The sequence below is a fragment of the Chlamydotis macqueenii genome, chromosome 5, assembly GCF_036417535.1.
Source record: "Chlamydotis macqueenii isolate bChlMac1 chromosome 5, bChlMac1.mat, whole genome shotgun sequence".
NCBI lineage: Eukaryota > Metazoa > Chordata > Aves > Otidiformes > Otididae > Chlamydotis > Chlamydotis macqueenii.
This window is the reverse complement of record NC_141560.1, coordinates 67,864,906-67,888,567: the sequence shown is the minus strand read 5'-3', so window position 1 is coordinate 67,888,567 and position 23,662 is coordinate 67,864,906. Positions and strand designations below refer to the sequence as shown.

Below are 23,662 nucleotides of genomic sequence, written 5' to 3'. Positions count from 1 at the left end.
AATGAGACATCTGGCTAATATCAGTTAGTAGATGCTGCTAGGAAAATATTCTATTAATTGTGTTCTAAGTTGATCACTGTGTGAGCTTTTGAGATAAAATATAATGGTGATTACCCTCAGTGTAGAAATCAATTGACAAACTTACTCTTTTGTTAGCGACCATTTCCCCTGTGAGTCCATCAAGGTTGATCTTTCCTAGCTGAATAACAATATCCCCTGGGAGGAAAACAGCAGTATCTCTTCATTGCTCCCAGGAGATCTTGTCAAAGAGCTGGGGAAGTATATAAAAACTGGGAGGGAGGAAGGGGGTGAAAGCAAGATAATGAACCGGAGGACGTGACTGATGTATTAAAACCTTGAGGAGGAAAAAGGAAGTTGAGTTGACTGGAGAAAATTATTTTGACAAAGGAAAAAATCTTTGCTTGTTAAAATATTCTGAAATGTTAGTTTGATTTCTTAATATTCAATCTTCCACTTGAGAGGCAACAATAAATATTAGCATACAAGTCTTTAATTCCAAGGTGAGAAACTAAATTTTTTAAGCTGGAATTTGGAAATCTGGCCTTGGGTACCACTGTTAAACACACCTTGAATGCTGGGTTTCTGTTTAAAGGAAAGACTATTCTATCATATTACGAAGCAGGATTTGTCCTTCTAATTTGTTTAGTTACTGGTAGCCTCTAAATATCTTCTGCAGGGATCTCCAGATTCTTACTCTTTTTAAAACACAGAATAGTTGGGCTTTAATAGTGAGGGGGTTTCTCTTCCCTGTGATAAAAATGCAGCAACTCTGCCACAGGGATGACAAACACTCCATCTCCATGCTTGGATAAACTCCATCAAAAGCACATTATCTCCCACTTCTGTGGCCAGCTGTCTAATTGTATTTGTTGTAGCCACTCACTGTTGGAACATGATACTAGTGAAGAGCAAGAATGATAAATTACTCGCTGTAGGTGATAGCGATGATGATAATTTTTAATTTCCTTGTTCCTAAGTGAATTGGTAAGGTTGCCTTTATGAGTTCTCATACGGAGTCGAGCAGTCTCATTTGTTTTATCCTGTTAAAATGCTGCGAGTACAGACAGCCATTTTCTTTAGGAAAAAAAGCCTTATTATTCAGATGTATTTGAACTAAAATGTATCCTCATCCTTCCATTTCAGCCTAAGGGCTCTAAATTAAATAAGGAATATGTACTAATATTAACCTATTAAATACATTGAAGCTTTTTGTGATCTTAATGCATTTGGTAAATGTGACATGCATAGAATGAAAGAAAAAAATAGACTCAAGCTAATATATCTGGGAGGGAAGAAAAATTTGTTGAGGACAAGTGAGTCTTACTGGGAGGAAATGATTCGTTTACAGTTTTTTGTATGTGCATGAGCACCTTGGAAACCCTCAGTGATGGATGAAGACCTTATGCCACTTTACATGAACTCTTCATCAAAACCTGGTTCTGACAAAATCTTGTAGAATTTAGTGACTGCTATTGTAATTTCAGGAATATTTTATTCTTAGTGGTTGACCTTTGTAGGATACTACTTTGCAGTCTCAGTAATGCACATCTATTCCTAAATATTTTCTTAGTTCTTCATTAACCTTCGTAGTTCCCTGGGTAAATGTGGAGATTTTGTTCTAAGGTTGGAGTTTTTGTCCTCATAGCTCTACTTTTCTCCTGGCAAGTTATTTGAGAACAGGAAGAATAATATTTCTGCAGCATTTCCTAATATTTAACATCCTTTGAGGCTAGAGCATGTGTCAGGCTAGAGTTGCAGTTATTTATTGCCAGTTTAGAAGTCATTATTTTTGTTTTCCTCTTTCACGGTATTCCAGAGACTGGCACTTGAAAGATTCTTCCAGAGAAGGCTTAAGTTCTTGCTGGTTAGTCGCTGGTGAAGTTGTAAATGAACTGTCAAAGGGGAAGCAAACAGATAAGGAAAACTGTGAAGGAAGAAATAGCTGTTGTTATACTTAAAAAAAAAAAAAAAAGAGAGAGAAGAAAAAGCAAATAAACCAAGGCAGTAGTTGTAAAACATCATCTGGAATTTATGGGGGCATTATTTACTTGTTCTTTCTCTTTAGTTTGACTGCTTGTAAAAAAAGATGACACCTTTAATAAAAATCTAGCTAGCCCTATATTCCATTTTAATATGCCTGTGTCTGATTGCTTCTAGTATACCACTTGTAAGTGATATTTTTTCCTTTTATTTTACTGCTTAGCTGCATGTGTTAAATTTCACAAGAAGGGAGGACTTAATCTTCCTTCAACCTGCAAACACTGGAAATGTCTTTCTTTGTAGTATTGCATATTTAATAGACTTTTGTGATTGACTATTATAGCTACTGCAATCTCTGGCAGTGTTCAAAAGTGAAATGAAAGGAAAATGGTTTGAACTTCACTTTTACAGAATTATTTCCCTGAAATGTACTTAAATATCAAAGTTACGTGTTGTGCATTTCAGCATAAGACCACTAACAGATAATGAATTAAAAAATAAGTTAAGATGTAAAGGAAGATATAAATTCTTAAAAATGTAGTAACCAAACCCACAGTTTTCTAGCTAGTTTTGCATTACCAATTGTTTCCACTTTGTGTAGATTTTTAGATTTGTGATATTTTGTTTTTAAAATATACAAGACTAGTGGTTGTAGATAGAATTGTCGAAAGAATCGTCTATGTGTATGTATTTGTGATTTTTTTATTATTATTTATATTTATTTTTTTCTAAGACATTAATGTGGTATACCAGATCACTTTTGTAATGATGCCAAGGCTGGCACTAGTATACCTTGCAAGTTGGGGGGCTGGTGTTTGGTTTGATTAGGGCTTTTAGCAGTCATTCCTTTTTCAAGGAAGACTTCCTACTGCTTCATGTAGAAGCAAAATTCTAGTGTTTCTTGTAAAGCTTTTCAAAAACCGCTGAGGGAAGAAATAACTAGAACTGTGTTGCAGCTTTGAATCCTCCAATACTTTGTCAGTGACGTGGCAAAGAAAACTAGCTTTCTGTGTTACAGATGCAGTATCATTGACCGGTTTTTGGAAAAAGAAATGTTTTGCTGCTTCTCAACTAGCTGATTCATTTGAACATGAAAAGAGTTATAAAATTGAGCTGTAACTAAAAAAGCTATACTCTCGATTTTAAACTGTGGTAGAAATTCATTGTTCACATTTGTAATTATTCTGTGCTAGATGAATAAAACCAGACCGTCACAGTCAGGCTGTAAATGGTCTATTCTTGGACTGCCTAGATTGCTTAAAGTAAAGAAGCTGTCAACTTATTTTCTGATATGGAGAAATGACTAAACTTTCATATAGACCCATTCTCTCTTTAGGCTAAGGTTTTTTAGATTAGCTGCAAATTTGAGGCTTCCCTTTCTCTTCCTTGCTTTCTACAAAAAGGTCTTAGAGCTACGCTGAGATTGTGCGTGCCCTCCCTGTATTTCAGCTATAGAAGCAGCCCATCCTGTTTCTTTTGGGGAAAAAAAAAACCTTTTAAATGAATTGTCAGTTTCAGACACAGGTGTATTGGAACGGGTGATATGGATTGTTGATGGAAATAGAGAAAACGGTATCAGTAGCTGAAAACTACTTACCAAGTTAAGCTTTAATGTGGACCTGGGACTATCTCAGCCTTGAAGCTCGTTATGATTGTTCTTACTGATTGATTTCTTGTTCTACAGGGTTGTCCGGTGGTTTTTAGGAAAGCCAAGTGTGCTTGTTTTAATGAGTCTGTAGGTATCTGTGTAGCTGGCTTGAGATCTTGTAGGCCTCGAAACAACTCAAAAGCAGAAAGATTTCAAAAACTCATCAATATATTTAAAAATTTAAGCAAAGCATAGTGTTTTGGATGAGCATATAAATATACATATGCTATAGAGGACCATGCAGAACGATCCTTTTCTTGAGAAGAGCTGGAGTTTAATTCCTATAAGATGTCTGTTCAGAAATAAGACTGAATTTACTTCAGGAAAATAAGGTGTAATTGGGATAAATAGTGTGCCTTTTAAAATGCTGTGGTATTGACAGGGGAACACATGCACTCTAGCACATGAAATCTTCCACATGAAGTCAAGAAGAGGAAAGGAAGAAGGTAATTGAGTTACGCTGGAGCTGCTGGGAGACTTTAAGATAGACTTGACCTTACATTTATTACCTAAGTATATGTAAATAACTGTACTTCTGTGGAATAGCAGGGTTTAACTTTTGCGTTGGTTTACAGGGTAAGCCACAGGTTGTGTGCATTGAAGTGGGATACATTTAATCTGTGCATTTTCGCTTTCTGTATTTCTTCAATTGTAATTGGCTTGTGGAATAGCTGTTGTAGTGAATATTAAACAAAATTGCAGCTGCTCAGTAACTACTGGGTTTTTAGACTTTTTGTTTTCTCAGATATTTAAAATATGAAGGGAGAGATTTCTTTCTGAAGATTAAATGCAGTGTTGGTAAATAATTGATTGCAGGTTGCTTTAAATATTTCTTTAAAACAAATTACGTAGTTGTAACCAGTTTCACGAAGATAGTCAAACCACGTGTGTTGACTCGAAACTGATTTGAAAATGTATTAATAAAGGATACTCTAGATTTCTAAATTGCAACATCTGCTATCTTACAGTTAGTTTTGAAAACATCATTCAAACTCTCTCATCTATGTAGTTAACTTTAAGCGTGTAATTGCTATTTAGCTATGCAGGACTGGGGTCCTAACCTTGCCCGTTGACATAGCTCACCTGAGTGTGTGTGTTTTGGTTTTCGTTTTGGGGTGCCACGCCTGCCCAGTTTTAACTGACTGGCTGGAGGTAATGTATCTGGGAAAGAATTCAGGATTTCAGTCAACAGTTGTCAGACCTTAAATTTGAAGACTTTTTGGGGAACGCCTGAAGCTGTTCACAGGAGCTTATCTTTAGGGACTAGAGGAATTTATTTTGTTAGAGTATTCTTCTATATGTTTTTTTTTCTTTTGACTCAATAGTTGTGTCAGTATCGATATTGAAGGGCATATATCCATTTTAGAATGTAACAAAAGGAGTTTAATGGGTCAATGGAGAAGTCTTGTTCTCTGTAATCCCTGGTCTTTGTGACATACCTCTTGATTTAGATAGTCAAAGTCAGTGTTTCGTGTTGTTTCAGGTAGGGAAACTGTTGATACTGTAAGGAATAAGGTGGTTATTTATCCTAGTCATTTGCAGAAGGTGTACAAGTCCTGTTTCCCTGACCGCAGGAGGCAGCAGATAGCAGGGGACAGTTTCTTTGCTTGTAACTGCGGTTTCCTTTCAGCCTGAACTTGATCCCAAGAATGTGCTAATCTGGGGACATTTTCTCAGGGCAGAATATTGGGTATTTCTGTTATTTCTTGCTGCCAAGTATCTAGACAATTGCATCCACCTGAGCTATGGTATCTTTGCTTGGAGCTTTTGGCTTTCAAGTCCAAAATGTAGCTTGGTTGTCTCATTTTCTTTGGAAGCCAGTTTTAATCCCCTCAATTCTTAATGTGTTTTTGTTGTCTGAACTTTTGTTTTCCTTTCTCTGGTAATCCTATCCTAGGTCTTATTTGAAAGCCGAACAGTATTGACCTGATAATTGAAAAATATTTTATGACTTAGTAGATCTCTGACTAATGTCCAGAAACATTGTGCGTCAACAAAAGTAGTCTGATGGGTCAATAAAACTTCTTCAAAACCTTCTCAATCTTTACTCAAAGAGGCATATTAGAGACAAGGCTGTAATTCACTTGGGAATGAGATTCTCGGCATTGAGTGATAGGACTTCACTTAAGGGATGGAAGTGTCACCGTTTCCAACATCTGGTGCTCATTTGTCACAAAGGTCCCTTAGTGTCTCTTCAGTTCTTTTTTTTTTTTTTTTTTTTTTGAGAATATTTGCCCATGCTGGAATTTAGAACTTTCCAGGCATCTCTGGAGTGTCCTTAGTTGAAAAACTAGCACAAGAGCATAAAGATAGACTTAGTTGCTTTAAGACATTGTGTTCACCACCATGTTGGTGAAACGTGTTCTGGATTTAGACTAGAGTGGAAAAATACCAGAATTGTTTAGCTATCGTTCACATTACGTATTTCATAATGATAAAGCCCTATGGCGTTCAGTTTGTTACCTTGATTTTTGTAAGCATATTTGACTTTTTTATTCCTTCACAATCTATCTCTGCATCAACATGAAAGACATGCTACAGAACTTGTCCTTTGTAACTATTCAGAACAACGAGTTTCTTAGTTTTAGAGTAGGAGAAAAAACCCTGGTGCTGTGAGAGGAAGGTTATAATGAGTCGTTGGCAGTGAGTTTTCATGCAGTGGGCTTGCCATCATTGAGTTGGTATGTATCTTGTTTGAATGTACAAAAGCTGTCATGGGGGGAATCCCTTCTTGCTGTCATGGGGATAGAGAGTCCCCAGCTGCTGTACTTGGAGTTACTCAAAAGCTCCACTCTGGGTCATTTCTTCAGGCTGACATGTAATAGCAAAGCGTGGCCGCCTTGGGCCTGTGGTGTGATTTGCTTTAGCCTCCTCGTAGAAGACAGTAAAAGCAAATAAAGGTGAGCATGGACAGGATTACAGAGCTGAAACTGTTGAGCTGATTGTCTTCTATTGTCTTCCAGTTCTTTGTTTGAATTTTTTTTTTATTTTCTGGGACCCTCACAAAGCTGTCTTGTCAAAAAAGCAGGCCAGCATTTAAAGCCTGTACAACTAATAGTGTCGGTATACTGTTTTGTGTGTGGCCATTTTATATTTCTTTTCCTCTTCAAGCTGGAAGACAAGTCCCATAAATGAGTTATGCACTTAAGAGAGCGGCTCTTTGATGTTATGAGTGGGATGGTAGGAGGGACAGAAGACATTTTCGAAGGAATCCCATGGAGAATTACTGTTAGAAACTATTAACTGCTGAAAAGGCCAGCATGATGAATTTGTGAATCTTTTTCGTTATCTGTGTGCAGTAGAGGAAGAAAAATATTCCCTGCCTGGTTACGCTCTGCCTCTGTTCAGAGGGAGCTTTTATGGAAAATGGTGTTAAGCCACAAAAAGAGCAAACAGGCAATGCAGAATCCATCGTGCCCTTTGTGTGTTTAGTGAGGGTCCTGGGAGCCATAGAGGACGGGGACTGAATTCTGTGCTTGTGGGTTTGTGCAACTCAAAAGCTTTTTTTCTCATAGGTAGTTCTCCTTGTGGGTAGGGTGTGCGGGTTGTTTTGGAAACTTGAACTGAAATTTGATACATAATAAAATGCAGTTTCAGTGGGATGAATATTCTCAAGTAGAACAAAGCTGTGATGACAGCTTTTTTTTTTTTTTGTCTTAGGATTTCTAGTATACTTGGTAGCATAAATCTAAGCTTGTTCCTGTTAGTAAAGGTTTGAAAAGGACTAGAAATCCCAATAAATATATATATTAATGATAGACTTTTTCTTGAGTGTCAATATTATTACTTTATCATATTTGCTTTTTCCTCTTTTTTTTTTTTAAAGGCGGTTGCTGGTTATTTTGATATATCTTTTGAGAAGAACTGTCACAACAAGGGAAGTACTTGGGGTTCTGCATTTTAAAAATGTCTTTGAGAGATGAGGGTGGGGGTTTTTTGTTTTTGTTTGGTTGTTTGTGGGTTTTTTTTTTTATTCTGCCTCAAGATATTTGGCAGTGAGTCTATTTTGCTGTAGCAAACACTTCATGTACATGTGTATTTGGTAATTGATTGATGTGGTGTGCTATCAAAAATGTTGTTCTTAATCAAACTCTTGAACTCTTCCATTGCAGGTCTTGTTTTCAACTGGTCCCCAGTGTACCAAAACACACTGGAAACAGACAGTTTTTCTCCTGGAGAAGCCAATTCCTGTAGAAGCAGGTATATTTAAATTCATTTGTGCAACAGTATTTGTGTTACGCTGCTGTTAACATTAAATTTAAATCTGAAATACTTTAAGAATTACATGTCTTTTAAAAATTCTTTAACAGCAGCTGAAAGATGTATTTACTAGTTATTTTATTAGTTATTTTTATCTAAGCAAAGCACCAGGAAATATCTATATATATTCTACAGAATTCATGTGAAAAATACATAGAAATGTCTGCATAGGTATATTGTAAGTGGGCATATGTCTTATACTTGTGTAGCTCCAGTAATTTTGATGAGAAAACTTGTGTATCAAAGCATTTCTGAGGCATAAATATGTAAGACCAGAACACTGCTACTAATGTTCTCTTAATTTTAACATCACTAATGTTCTTAAGTATAATTTTGTCCAGTGATTGCATAGGAGTTTAAGCACACTTGAACTATGCTGTATTTGTTAAATGAATCATGAACGTGTGCATGGGTGTTGTACTTGGCACTGTGGGATTACTCTGTAAATTGAAAACAGTTTCCAAGAAGTCACAGCTGTGAACTTGATCCGTTAAAGTATGGAAGATGTTACTTTGGTACACTGTGAAGTTTTATAAAATGAATAAGTTCCGTAGTATGTTTCACCTTGAATTTGATGCAAGTAAAAAGGCTTTTGTTGTCAAAATTCAGATGATAAATTGTTGAAGTAAAATTTTGAAGACTAAAGCAATGCTTGTCAGTGGTTTTAATTAGTTCTGTTTGGTAAGTCTTGAAAATACATTTCTATGCAAGTAGTCATATATTCCTTCATTTGTAGACACAGAAATATGTCTGTGTCGGTCACAGGTAGTCATGCAGGAGAATTATGTGTCTTACCTGATAAAAGGGAAACTGCACTTTCTTTCAGACTCTTCTAGTCTTTTTATAATCAAAGGAAATAAAGTAGTTTTATGTTGGGGTGGTTTTTTTTTTGTGCACTTAACCCCTAGGTATTTACTCAGTGCTGTTGAACTCTTACCCAATGGTGAATTAGTCGTCTTTGAGGGCCATTTTTCTTTTCAGACTAGCAGGACCAAGTGAGGACCCTTGGAATGAGGCTCATTTCTACCTCAAATGAGGTAATACTCATGGTAATACATGGCCTTGACCTGAACAGTTGATAAATAGACCAGACATGAGGGGAGAGAGCACAAAAACTTACGTGGATGTTGCAAAAGAAACGGAGGTCAAGAGATTTAGAGGTGCTATAGGGAAGTATTGAGGTAGATATACTATTGTCTCTCTTAACAGTTGTAATTATGAATGTACAATGGTGAAAGCAGTATCTGCGCTTCACGAAGTGACTTTCACAATTGCCTCTTACAGCTATCAGCCATGGTAGCTTTTAATCAGGAGCTTCTTTCCTAAAGCCACTGTGGTCTGTTATCTGACAAACCATTTCTCTTTCATGCTTTGACTTTTATGTTCTTAAATCATTTTTACTTGCATTTTCTTAGGTCCTGTCACTTCTTGGGATGCACTTACGCATTGGTGCATTTGTACTTGGCTCGTGTTCTGTTCAGTTTCTCTTTCTAGATAACGCTGGCTAAGGTCTCCTTGCTGCAACTCATTAAATTTCAATGTCATGGAGTGTGAAGTGAAAGTTTAAGTGCAATGACATTTGTTAGAATATGCACATTATTTAGTATCACATAGATCATTTGACATTTACCAAATGTGTGAAATTACTGGGTGATGTGCCTGGCTCTAGAATTCTAGTCTGGGTGCGGTGACTTTCTGAAGACAACTGCAGAAACAATGTCCTTTTGAGGCAGTGAACACAACCTAGCTGACCTTCAAAATCACTTTTGCCACGACTCCTTCCTTTCTCTTTATTAGCTCATATGTCTTAAAAAGTGTTCCCATAACAAATCTTGTTACAGCTGTGCTTCTCTTTCTTTTGTACCAGTCTCCTTCACTTTGTAATTACTGAAGTTCCCCTTTCCCATCCTTTTACCCATTCTGTCTGGTTTTATCTCTTACATAAAATTACAACTTCAATCTAGGATTCTCTACTTGTTATTTCTAGTGTTAGAGAAGGTTCTGAGAGAAACTCTTTATGTAATTTCCCGTTCCTTTGTAATCTCAGTGTTTATTTCTGTGGGATATTCATTGTTCATGGATGACATTAAGACCATCAGGGCAGACAGTGTTTCCTGATGCGCTTACATAGCAATGTTGCTTAATTTAGGTGATTATTTGTTTTGTTTTGTTTTTTTTTTTAAATTCTCTCAGACTTTGATCCTTCTCCTTCGTTTTTCAAAAAATCTTTTTTCCTCAAGACATGTTACTGTAAGTCTACATTTCCCTATCTTCTTTTTTTTTTCCTTTGTTAAAATAGTGACTTATATTGTTGTTGGTAATTTGTAGTTAGCCATGTTGTTTGATTTCTTCAGTCTTTCACTTTCCATTTTACCAGCTAAACAAATGCTCAAATTTCTTTTTCAGTATATGTAAAAACCAGCACTTCCAGCTATTGCTCATCTGTTAGTTGTTAATGGATTAGCACTGCTTGTTACCATTTTACCATGCATTGTTTCTGCCTGGCGTATTGAACTGCACTGCATTCCAAGTGTACTTAGCTTTTCGGGAAACTTTTTGCCTTCACGTGGACTTTTCTAAATGCAAATTAACTGGAGGAAGCAACTGTATTAGATGAAACACATTTGCATCATTTGAAGGCTTCAGCCTTTATGTGCATCCATGTCTTTACCAATATTCATCAATCCTCTGCATAAATTCTTAAAATAAGAAATAGATATATGGCACTGGGAGAAACAAAGAAAATCCACTTGTGACTAAATGTATTCGTGGAATCATTTAGGTTGGAGAAGACCTTTGAGATCATGAAGTCCAATCGTTAACCTAACACTGCAAAGTCCACCATTGAGCCGTGTCCCTACGCACCACGTCTACATGTCTTTTAAATACCTCCAGGGATGGTGACTCAACCACTTCCCTGGGCAGCCTGTTCAGGTGCTTGATAACCCTTTCGGTGAAGATATTTTTCCTAAAATCTGATGTGAAGCTCTCCTGATGCAACTTGAGGCCATTTCCTCTTGTCCTATCACAAGTTATGACGACATGCACGTCACTACAACCTCCTTTCAGGGAGTTGTAGAGAGCAATGAGGTCTCCCCTCAGCCTTCTCCACACTAAACAACCCCAGTTTCCTCAGCTGCTCCTCATAAGACTTGTTCTCCAGACTCTTCACCAGCTTCATTGCCCTTCTCTGGATATGCTCCAGCACCTCAAAGTCCTCCTTGTCCTGAGGGGCCCAAAACTGCACACAGTATTTGAGGTGCGGCCTCACCAGTGCTGAGTACAGAGGCACAACCACTTCCCTGCTCCTGCTGGCCACACTATTTCTGATACCAGCCAGAACGCTGTTAGCCACCTTGGCTGCCTGGACACACTGCTGCCTCATATTCAGCCGGCTGTCAGCCAGCACCCCCAGGTCCCTTTCTGCCAGGCAGCTTTCCAGCTGCTTTTCCCCAACCCTGTAGTGTTGCATGGGGTCATTGTGACCAAAGTGCAGGACCTGGCACTTGACTTTGAACCTCATACAATGACCACAGGCCATCAATCCAGCCTGTCCAGATCCCTCTGCAAAGCCTTCCTGCCCTTGGGCACATGGACACTCCCACCCAGTTTAGTGTCATCTGCAGCATTGTTTGAGTCAGGACAAGCTCTTTTCTTAGTAATTATTGGAAAATAAAGAGAAATAATATGATTTGAGTCTTGCAATAATCTGACCAGTGTGCCAATGGTGGCGTGTGCTTTCAGTTTTTTAATGGGTTGTGAAAGAGGAGTTTGGTGGCATAAAATGTGTTTAAAATGGTTTTTTTTTAGTTTTGAAGTAATGTTTCAGACGGTAGGTTTTTTTCCCCAGTAAAGAAAAATTATTCCCTCGGATTTCTGATTCTGAGTGAAATAGGCTGACTTAAATTCTCTATCAGATGCTTTATAGCTTTTGGAGATATGCCTGAAGTGATTATAAAGTACTGGTTGTATTTGTATTTGCTCTGTAAAAGAGGTTGAGTTTACAGATATCTGAACCTGTTGGGTATTTAACAGGAAAAGGCTCCTTTATGCCACAGCAAAATTGCTTTGTTCTGCAGTGTGAACTAACTAATTTTCTCAGCTGTTTGATGCTACATTATTTGTTGTAAAAATAGATCTATTCTCTCAGCCATAAAAAAGATTGAATGTTTTGATCTGTTTTCTAATGATAATAGAATCAAGCCATTACAAGCCAAAGGATGCAGCTTGCAACTCATCTTCCCTCCTTTGCCGTTCCTGTCGCAGCCTGCGCTAGATGTGCAGTGTTTGCAAATTCTCTGGGATGAAATGGGAGAGGTTTAATCTAGGTCCAAAGATCTGGAGAGTGAGGCAATGAAAGTTACACCTAATTAATGCAGCTTTTTTTGCCACTGAATTTCAGCTTGATACCTAACTATGGTAGATAGCTTTGTATATAGTTTTAATGGGTATTTTCAGATGATTTGGTTTAGATTTAATGTGTGAGTGGCGAGTAGTCTCTTACTACTCATGTGTTCTGAAAAGCTGGTTTTCCTCCTCACAGACTGTGACGAGAGACTTGAAGCTTATGTACGATGAAGTAAAACAAAGTAGCATTAGCGTGTTGGATGTGCTTTAACTGCTTAGCAAGCAGGAAAACTTAAAAAAAAAAAAAGGAGAAGGAAGCCAGATGATATTTTATTACCAGAAAAACTAGATTTTCTCAGACAAACATGTGTTGTATTGTAGACTCCCTACAGAGTGCAAAGCTTCACTTAGCAGCCCTTCTAATAATTTGAAAATGTCTTTATTTTCAAATTGAAATACCAAAGCAGTATCTTTTCCTTATTAATGGTCTAAATGTACGTATTTTCCTTTCCTTGTTTGTTGAAATATTCCCACTAAGAATATAATTTTCATTTGGTTGTCTCAAGCATTTACTAAATAAATCAAATGCTTACCAGAATTATTTTAAAGGGCCCACAGAATCTTTTCAGTAAAAGTGCATTAAGTTGAAACTCAGATCTGTATGCAGGCAAATTCTATTAGCAGTAAACCAGCATATTGTTGGCATTTTGTGTTCTTGATATTTCCTTGCAGTGGAAATAAAACCTTGATTTTTCTTCTGTGGTGCTAAAAGGGGCTATCACAGCAAAACTGAAGTAGAGCTCACATGACAGATACCCTGTAAAATCCTTGATTATCTTTAACGCCCCAGTCTCCATAGTTGGGTAGCTGTTTGTAAATTTACAAACTGAAAAATGTTAATTTGTCTACCTAGAAAGCTGCTTTGAAAGTAGGAAAACAACACTGGCACAATTAATCTGTCTGAGTGTTTTAATCTTATACTGAAATACTTCAGTATTATGCATCCCAGTTGGATAATTTGATTCCTAATGGGAATTTTAGTGCCTTTTGCCTGTCTACAGCTGCAACGTGGTGTCTATAGAATACTGTCACTTGTTTACTTACAAGTGATACCTCCAAAATTATGCTCACTTTTAAAATCTAGTAATTGTTAAAACTTGAATTTTGAAGTCACACTGCATCTTGCATGTCTTATACTGTATCTTTTGAAATCTGCAGTTTAAAATAATCCTGTAAACTTTTCGGAAACATTTATAAGTGCATGTTTCAGGCACTACATTGAGACACTCTCCTCCCATGGGTGCTTTATCTCATTGAAAGAGAATAGAAGTTCTGTATCTGGACATGAAAACGTGGATGGACTTCTTGTGCTGTTCTGTGTGCCTCCCTTTGCAAGTTATGCAACTGCAAGGGGATATGGCTTATACCACAACAACAATCTGGTTTTCTCAGAATTTTGTCACAACTGCTGAGAGAGAAAGATTGGGACAAGGCTATACAGTGTAGGATCTCTACTACAAAAAGTAGTGAGTTAAGACCAGTTCTGAGTGAGGGAGTTTGGCTACTGCAGCTATACATTTTGGAGGACCATGTATCTGGCTTTCACCGTTCCCTGTGACAGCTATTTGTGGTACCCGAGCTATGTTAGGAATATGCCAATTTGGCACAAAAGCTCTTCAAAGAATATACTTAGAGCACGAAAGGAAAAGACAGAACCTCAGCATAGTTTCAGAAGAGGCTGAACAGTGATGTAACAGAAAGGAGCTGGCAAACAACTTCCTAGTTTAGAAAAGTAGCTAGCCGGTGGAAGATGACCAGTGCCACAGATCAGACGGCTGGTAACGAAAGGCAGTGATTATGGCTCAGTGCTGAAACTGCTTATTGGATCTTGCTGGGTTGGAGATTCAGTAAGAGACGTGGCCAAATGGGAAGGGGGCAGTCTGTGTACAGCTGCAGGTGCCTGCAGTTTAAGAAGATGAATGGGGGGATTAAGGATAAGTTTCTGAGTTTAAAGGGAGTGCTCTTGGTCCCACTGTAAATGACTTCTGTCTTGCATTGTTCTTTTTCGTTTTCAGAAGATAGATGGCATATGGAGGCTACTTCCTAGCCAACTATTCTGGAGTAATGCTTTTAAGCTTGCTTTTTTCAGTTGCATGCTAGACCTCAGTGTTGTGTAAGATGGCCTCAAATTGCAGCAGGGGAGATTTAAATTGGATATTAGGAAAAATTTCTTTACTGAAAGAGTGGTCACACACTGGACAGGCTGCCCAAAGAAGTGGTGGAGTCACCATTCGAAGAACGTGTAGACGTGGCACTTCAGGACATGGTTTAGTGGACACGGTGGTGGTAGGTTGATGGTTGGACTTCATGATCTTAGGGGTCTTTTCCAACCTAAAGATTCTATGATTCTAAGATAGTGGGTTCAGTTACTCTAAACTGGAGTGGAAAACTAGATAATGTTTAAATTGTCAGCCTCAAACAAGGACAACTTCCTCATTAAGAGAGGTGTCAAAGCTTACTGTTATGTAACTGTGAAGGCACATAAGACAACCACTTAAAACCCTGTGGTTATTGCAGTGTAGGGGATTTGTAAAGGTATTTCTCACCAGCAGTTTGGTAGTTCAGGTGTCATTAGCCTAAATTCACTGCGGTTTCCTAGCAGCTCTCCTTGAAACAATTCCAGTGAGGTCTTTCGTAAGATTCTTAAATTTTAATGGGAGTCACAATAAAGAGTGCTTTCAGTACCGTGTTCTTACGTGTGTCGCCAGCTTCATAAAGCTCTTCCATAGGAGGAAAAGAAGGAAGGTTGGAAGATTGTGATTGCTGGCTGCCTTCAGTAACTCATTCCATCTTTTTCATAATCAAAGAAGGGGGGGACACCAGGTTGTGTGGAAGGGCACGGTAGTTCTTCACATGACCAGTTCATTGCCATGGGTCGTTTTGAGCTTTAAGTAGATGTTATGGATGTCTATGCAGGAGACAGCATGGAATCTTTGGATTTGGCCAAATCTTTTCAGATTAATCAAGTTACAGGCTGGAAAAATAGGGTTGTTTGGGCCTAACTGCTGTCAGTGATGGGGCTCTTGCACTGAGAGGTATCTTGGCTCACAAGCTTGCCCGGTGTCTGATGGTATTGGACATGCGCAAGTGAAAGATACAATTGCTTACAGTTTCACTGATGGTAAAAACCAAAGAACCAAAATAAACTATTTTGAGTGTTCAGGGCACATGTATGGGGTGTACTGTAGAGCACGTAATCAGATGTGTATTATTTGGCAGTGGGTCAGTATGGACCTAGGGATGTGAGGTTTTTTTTGGTTTGTTTTTTTTTTTCCCTGTGCTAGCAGGCTTGTGCACCACTTCTGCAGAATTGTTTTTTTTTGTTTTTTTTCTTTTTCGGGGATAAATTTCAGGGCTCCCCAAGGGATAATAAAAATGCGAGAAGGGGAGCGTAATGGATTCAGTTTTGTCCTAATCAAACTGCAGTGGCGCTGTGTGGTTTACTTGCATTCAACTGAGCGTGATAAGAGCAAGGTGATGCAGCTGAGTCCCAGAGCCAGCTTCCTCCGGGCAGCTCGTAGGACAGCAGAACGGGGAAAAAACATCAGTCATTTTCTGTCTACGTGACATTGATTAATTGTTCGGAACTGCCTTTCTGTTAGTTGGTTGCGCTGCTGTTGTTTGCTTGGGCCCTCAGAAAAGGCTGTTTAGAAAGGCAGATTTAATGTGGTTACTGCGTAAGGAGTAGCTGAGAAAAACGGGGTGCTTCGTTGCATTAATTGCAAACAGAATCTCAGGGTTCCGGTCTGTGGAGTCAGGTGTGATCTGTGAAATTATATTTACTTTTTTACTAAATCTATTGTATTGCTTTGCTTAAATGTTTTAAAGGGTAAGATTGCCATGTGGATTGACTTAAATAGTGGAATTTTAATTCTTAGAGGCTCTTTAGTCTTAACAATTTTTAAAACATTCAGTATCGTAGGATGTTAAAATGTATCAAATAATTAATTTTGCAGCGGTTCTGAAAATCTGTATGTTCAAACTAGGTTAAAATTCCTAGCTGGAGAGAAGCTATAACGCCCTTTTTTCTGTACATTGTCCTTCTCCCTGGCAAATCTGTCTCTTAAGTAATCTGTGAAGCCATTTTTGCGGTTCTTTGCAAATCACATTGTATTAGGTCCGTCATTTGTGTCCTAATAATAAAGCTGCACAGGAATTGAAGTGAAATTTACAGCTAACTGTTAAATTAACAAAATATGCAAAATTATCAAAGAACACAGGTTTTAATGTTTTGGATAGCGTTTGTACGCCAGTCATTGTTGAAAAGATTTCTGTGGTGTTTATACCGCAGCCTTTGACAAAATGTCCTGCGTTTGTTATTTATGATGTGCATCTTGTGTCAGTTTACTGTTTGTGGATGTAACTGATAATTGTGCCAAATGAAGACTTCTAAAAATCTTACTGAATTGAAACTGGTTTAATTTTTGAATTGACGCTTGTTTTCATTTTTGCAATAAGAATATTGACAATTTCAGCTTTATAACAGAATGTAAACAATGGCTTTTAAAAATCACAGTGAGTAATGAACAACTAGAAAATACTTTGAATCCAGCGAGATAAAAAGGTAGTAACAGTGGGTGTGGCTGATGTGAGGGATGACGATGAATGAGGCAAGGGAGACTTGACGGAGGAGTAGCAGAGAACGTTCTGCTGTAGACTGAGATCATGCATTCCTATAATGTGTTTAGTAGAATCATCTCTTAGGTGTAGTTCTTGTGGTTTTAAAATGATAGAATGAAGTGGCTCAGCCATGTGCTTCCTAAATACTTAACAAATATAACTTAAACTGCAGGTCTTATTAAGGGCTGGAAATAAATTGAGGTTAGTTTTTTCTGGTCATGGCAAGCAGCAATCTTCAAAAAAGCGTAGTGAAATTAAGAGATATCCACTCGGTAAGACAATTAAAAACAAAACTAAAAAGCCTGTATAGGTAATATTTCCCTGCAATATGAGGCAATGTCTGTATTTGGGGATTTTTTTTATTTTTTTTTTTACTTCAGATAGAATATTCACTGTGTGTATAGTTTCCTAAAGATAAGTAGAATGCTATGTATATGTTGGTCATCAAGAGAGAGCCAGGCTATTGAAACAGAATTTGTAATTCTGAACTTTTGCAATAACATGTAAGTTGCATATAAATTTGAGCTGTTATTGATCTTTTGAGTATCTGACGGAAGAAGATACCCTGATTCCTGTAGTTTCCCAATGTGTTGTAGAAAGTGAAGGCACTCTGACCTCAAAATTACTCTCTTGCCAGGGCACTTCATTTCACATACCTTACTGGAAAATGTTAATGATATTCTGCCTCTCTGTAGTCCATGCCTTTAAATAAAATATAAAATACTAACCTGAAGGTATTTGGGTTCAGCTCCTTGGTTGTATCTTGAGCTGTTTTCAAAATTATGATTTAAGTATTTTTGTATGTGACAAGTCTGAAATCGCTCCTGTGTTAATCTGAGTTTGAAGCAGTCTCTGATGCACAATGTAGTGTAAGTATTTATGTAGTTGAAAAACCATACAGATCTAGTCATTTATGCTTAAAGGGGTGTTGATACCTCTGACTTCAGGCCTTTAGTCTAGATGCCAGAATCAGGAAGCTATTCTTCGCATGCACATACTTAAAATTGCTGTATATGTAAACATTTCAAGCATTTTTGTACATGTATATATTCAGTCATGTATGTACATATCAAAGAAATTTGCATTTGCAAATAAGTTTCCACTTCTTTACCTCTTGATTTATCTTTTTTTCCCTTCTCTTTCCATGAAACTAAAGATTTGAGGCTAAACTCTTCAAGTACTAGATTGACAGCCACACTAATGTTTTGGAAATTTATTAACCTTTCTTCAGTATTTAGTGGGGATAATGTATCCCAAATGTCACTTCTATATGATTTGGGAAAACTTAGGAAAATCTACCCCATACCTTTGCTCTGCAGAGATCTGAGAGTTTTCTTTTTGGTACCCCCTTGGTACCAAAAGACCTTATGACTAGTTGGAGTTAGCTGTGGATGTCAGTTTGTGTGAATTTTACTTGATGAATATTGTAAGTCTTGGTTTGAGTTTAAATAGTATGAATCAGTTCCTGGAGCTCTTAATATGTGTAAAATCTAGTTTTCTGCTATCTTGTCATTATAAGGATCATAGATGCAGGGGCAAAAAGAAGTTAAGAACACCTGTGCGTATAGAGAAATGGACTCATTGTCCCTTTGTTTAGTCCTGTGTAAAGTTTCAGAATATTGCATAGCTGTAAAGACTTTTCACATCTTATCCATTGAGTTTGTTTGCATGGCAATAAAATGGACTGTTATGTCATGAAATTGGACTTACAGATCCATAAATAATCTCCTGTCTTGTGTGTGAAAAGTAAAACATACCTTCTTAGTATGCACAAGTTCCTAAGCTGACACAGCAGGTTTATTTTTTTCTCCTCATTTATTTCAGAATCTGAAAGAGCTTTTCAAGCTAGAATAGACCTTTGAATTATGTAAGGAATAAATAGAGAAAAACTTGATGTGCTGTGGGGCTGTAGCTACTGTTGGGATGGAACCAGGCTTGATCAGCACAGGCTGGGAGAAAATGTTAAATAGAAACATCAAGGCGTGGAATTTATCTAGGAGGAAAGCTTTTCCTTAAATTTAGTAACACCGAAAGTGAGAGTTGTGCCTCTACCATTTGGAGAGGTCTGTCAGCTCTTTCCTTCTGTCAAATGTGTCAAAGTGTTTTCTGTGGTTTTAGCAGAAGCCCATAATACATGCAAGTGGTATGGTCAAGAGAGCCTGACAGTTTGTAAAACGAAGTGTTACTTAATTAGAGCTTAAATGAAATGCAGTGCAAATACAAATCACGTGGCATACGAAGTAGGAAGTTCTGTGGTTACGTGGTTTTACTCAATGTTGGTAGCAGTGATCTGTTTAAATCGGAGAGCTCAGCAAAGGAATAACACAATATTAAATCTTATGGACTAGTGATTTTGGGTTTTTGTACTTCTGTGTTACTGCTAATTTTGTTGCTTACTTCATGGACAGAAATCTGTGTTCAAGAATATAAAGACGTTGTGTATCATTTCATTAGAATATTGATATTTTAAATTGGGGGGGGGGGGGTGGGGAATAGTACAATGGTACTTAGTACCTGTCCAACTGAGACTTGTATATGCCTGGAAATGCTAGCTGGGGATATGCAGGTCCAGCTCAGCCAGGAACGAAAAGAGGTTAATGTATACAGTGTTTTTCCTCAATCACAAGTAAAATAATTGGCCTGCCAGCTCTTTGGGTGGGTCATCTGAGAAGTCAAGTGTCAGACATAACTCAGCAACACACTGGGTTGAACTGCAGTCAGTTTACTTAACATTTGTTGTCGAGACCATTGCTTAGAGCTTTGAAAACGTAAAGGAAACCTTTGTAGATTTGTTTAATTCTGAGTAACTGGGAACAGCGTCTCATGCAACGTAAGGGTATGTAATGCATCTTTGCTGTTACTGTGCGTGGTTCAGTAATGTAAACGTAGTAATTTCCTTTTTGCTTTTGCAGGAGAGGCCCTGAGAGGAAAGATAACGGTCCGCAAAAACAGAAAGGATCCACGCTCCCTCTTTATAACCCTTTCAGTGAAGGACATGCAGCAGACCTACAGCCTTCAGTGAAAATTCTGTGCATATAACTTTGGGAAATCTCAAATTTAAATGTTAGATTTAACTGTTGGTAACTGTTTCTAAATATTCAAGAAGTGTAAACTATTGGATTTTTGTATGTGTATGCACACACAAGAAAATGAAATGTTTATGTAGAACTGAGAGAGTTGTTTGGATGCCTTTACACGGATATGGAGTCTAATGACTAAATCAGACTCTGTTTCACGTGATGTGGGAAGGCAAGAAAGATGGGTTTGGGTTATGTGAGAAGAATCAGATTAAAGTCTTGCTGTGAGGAACAATAAATAGGACCTCTCAGTATTGTTTTATTCTCCAAATGGCAAAATCCTTGTGCGATTTTCTTCTAGGAAAGAAGAAGCTAAATCATGTGCCAGTGCACCTCGGCAGTAGCTGGAAAATCTCAGTTGGAATGAGTTTGGAATTCCAACTGCAGGATCACAGCAACAAAGCCTTTATTTTTATTACACTTCTGTAATTAAAAAGTTATATCACATTTCAGTTAACATTTATCCAAATAAACAAACTGAGTGTGTTATATAATGTAAATGCCGGTTTCCTTGTTTTCTGTGTAATTGGAAATCCTTGTATCTGTCCAGTGATGGCTCACTTGTGGCTACAGGTTTGGGGGATTTTTTTGTGATAGCCTGCCGCAGCATAGGTGGATGGAAGAGTGTCTTTTAGCTGCAATTGCTGCTGAACAAATAGCAGCAATTGCTGCAACAGTGGGTTTGGTTTGGCTGCGTACAGAAGCAGACAGTGAATCAAGGATTGATGTGGCTGTCATGATGACTAAACACTGTAAATTGCAAACCATGCGGTTTATGTGCTTTTACACATATATTCATGTTGAAAGTGGTTTCAAAAATCGTTTCAGGAAGTAAAGATGACAGTGTTTGGCTGGTAATCTGTTAAAATAACATTAGAACCCTTTTTTAAAGGACTAAGACGACAAGGAAATTCTTTCCCTTGGAATCTGCTCAGCGAGGTTTGGGTGATTATGTTGTATAGTGGGGTGAAGTACTTAATCATTTACCTGTAACTGAAGACAGCTGTTACCAGTGGTAATGCCAATAGGGCAGAAAAGTGGAAACTTTTATTCCAAAAGCTGAAATTCCTCTGCAACGCAGCGCTTGATTTCATACAGTGAAGTGGGCATTGAATTAGGAAGTAGCAATTGCTACAGTCCTGCTGCATTTTCACCTGAAAACAGACCTGTGGATTTGCATTTGTTCTTACACTGCAATGTGTATTTTCAGAATTTTGTTCTTCAGGATAGGCTTTACTATAAAAACTTAATAAAAAAAAAAAAGAAACAATTACGTGCACACACACACAAAATCAAAATGCAAGATTTATTTCACAGTAATATCTGACAAGTATAAATGCTCTACAGTGATATAGTTGATGTGTGAGTCTCTGGTCTGCTAACATTTTTCTAGATTAGGGACGTATATTCCTTTTGAAAATACATTGATTATCGTTGATTGTTGAAATGCTTGAGCCTGGTTATCTGAAACTAAAGACTGTTCAACTCTGTATGAAAATTGACCTTGTCGGTGAAATGCCGGCAGTTGGCATCAGACTGATTAATGGAGTTTGTGACAGTTATTGGTATTAGGCAGCAAATATGCAGGCTAGGGGATGGACTGCTAATTTTGTCCTGTGCTGAAAGGTGCTGTAGAAATTGAGGATACAGACAGACTAAGCAAACTTCTCATGTGGTGTTCTCAGTACGATGGCAACCAGAAGTTGGTAGAATCTGCGTATGATTGTGATCATCTGATAAGTACTTGAGTGTGGAAGCTTTACATGTTCTTAGTGTGATTAATAATTTGAGAGATTGGTATTGGACTAGATTATCTTGTTGAGATCCCTTCCAACTTTAATTTTTCAATACTTCTGTAGATTTTGTGTTTGTATCAACATTGATACAGAAGACAAGAAAGGGAGAAAAAGAATGCAAAAGGAGAGCAGTGCAAAGGCATATACAGAGTTTGTGTAGCCCTCAGTAACAGAGAACTATAAATGAAAAAAAAAAAAGGTTGAAAATGTGTAAAAGAAAAAAGGAAATGCCAACTATTATTTAAAAACAAACAAAAAACCCTCCAAATGACAAAACTGACAATCTTCATCAAGAAGAGAGGATCCTTTAACCAGAAGGAAAATATCCTGGAAAGACTTTAATTACTGTAAAGCCTGAGGAGAGTCATTTGATAAAGGCATTGGAGTTTCAAAGAACTTTAAATACCCAGGTGGAAGTTGATCTAATGGCCAATGTTGCCCTGTGTCCTGGGCAAATAGCCCATCCATTGTAAGTGGCTTTTCTCAAGCTAGCAGTTGAGTAATAGGGAGTTCATCTGACAGCACAATCAGTTATTTACATTTCCACATAGTAATTCTGAGAATTAGATATTGTAGGAAATGTGATCAATAAATACTCTTTTAAAGGGACTCTAATCATTGAATCAGAGGCAGAAAAGTGGAAAGCAACTGCTTTGTGTAGAAACATCCCTGAACAGTGGGAGATAGTAATACTTCATGCAAAGTGCAATCCTTTGTTCTAAGGCATGTGGTCAGTGTGGCCAAAGGTGCAAATAATTTGTAACTGAATTTTAAAATAAAATACTGTGGCAATGGCTGGAAGTGGGAATTTGTGCATTCGCCGTAGTTCATAAGAACATTTTTCTTCATGTGCTGATAACAACTTTTCTTCTGGCTACCTGTGCTGCATGCGGATTCCAGGTGTCCTGGTTCTGGGTAGGATAGAGTGAATTTTCACCTGAGCTGGGAGAGGAGCTGGAGCTGGTGGCACCTGTAGCTGGGGGACACAGCTGGGATAGGTTACAAATGGGCCGGCAGCCAGGACAGTTTGCCCAAATTGGCCAACAGGCTGTTCCATCAAGCTCAGTATATCAGTGAGGACTCTACTGAGGGGAGGTTCCTGCTACCCAGGAGGAAGCTGGACATCAGGATTTGCTGTGAGCTATGGCACTGTAAATTATGTGCTTCAGTATTTTCTGTCATTCATTGTTTTTTTATTTTCCACCTCTATTTTCTTCTGTTGTTCTCCTAAAGTTTTTTTTTAATCTCAACCCATGATTCTTGCCTTCTTTTCTTTACCAGTTCTCCTCCCTGACTCACTGGAGGGTGGGGGGAGTGAGTGAGAGAGTGGGTAGCTTGGTCTTGATGGGGCTGAACTATGACACCAGTTCATCAAGTACCTGTGCAGACACTTGGTGTCAGACCTGTTTGCAGTAGTTTCAGCTCTTTGCTGTGGAAAAGTAAACAGTATCATCTTTATTTTTGGTATTTTCTTCCTAGAGAGGGTGATCAGAATCGTGCAGGCTTATCCGCCTTGGGTGTTTGTAGTTCCTGTTTCAGTGCTGCTCAGAGGTGCTGCTTGGTCGTGTTGGTGTGCACAGGCAGAGTTGTGCTTCATCCCCTGCGTTTCCAGCTCTTCTGCGACTTCTGTTCTTTGGTCTTGAGTTGCAACTCAAGGCAGTACACCTCTGTACTGCCAAGGACATTTGCTCCCTACGCATCTTTAAATTTGTTTTATTATATGATGATACAGCCCAGTTGTAGAGACAGCCATTTGTCAGTCATTCATGTATTGATTTTAATTTTTTCTAACAACTGAAATAGTCATTGTTCAAACCTAGATTTATTACTCTAGTGTATGCTCCTGTATACAG

At 38.0% G+C, this 23,662-nt stretch overlaps 1 protein-coding gene across 1 annotated transcript in view; it reads left to right on the top strand.

Moving 5' to 3' along the window:
• Window positions 1-20,513, top strand: part of PRMT3 (protein arginine methyltransferase 3) — a 65,827-nt gene extending 45,314 nt beyond the window's left edge. Inside the window, exons 14-16 of the mRNA XM_086749667.1 lie at window positions 7,476-7,527; window positions 7,763-7,849; window positions 19,849-20,513. Of these exons, the coding sequence (XP_086605793.1) occupies window positions 7,476-7,527; window positions 7,763-7,849; window positions 19,849-19,958 (249 nt within the window). The 3' untranslated portion in view covers window positions 19,959-20,513. The remainder of the gene's footprint in view (window positions 1-7,475; window positions 7,528-7,762; window positions 7,850-19,848) is intronic.
• The last annotated feature ends 3,149 nt before the right edge of the window (window positions 20,514-23,662 follow it).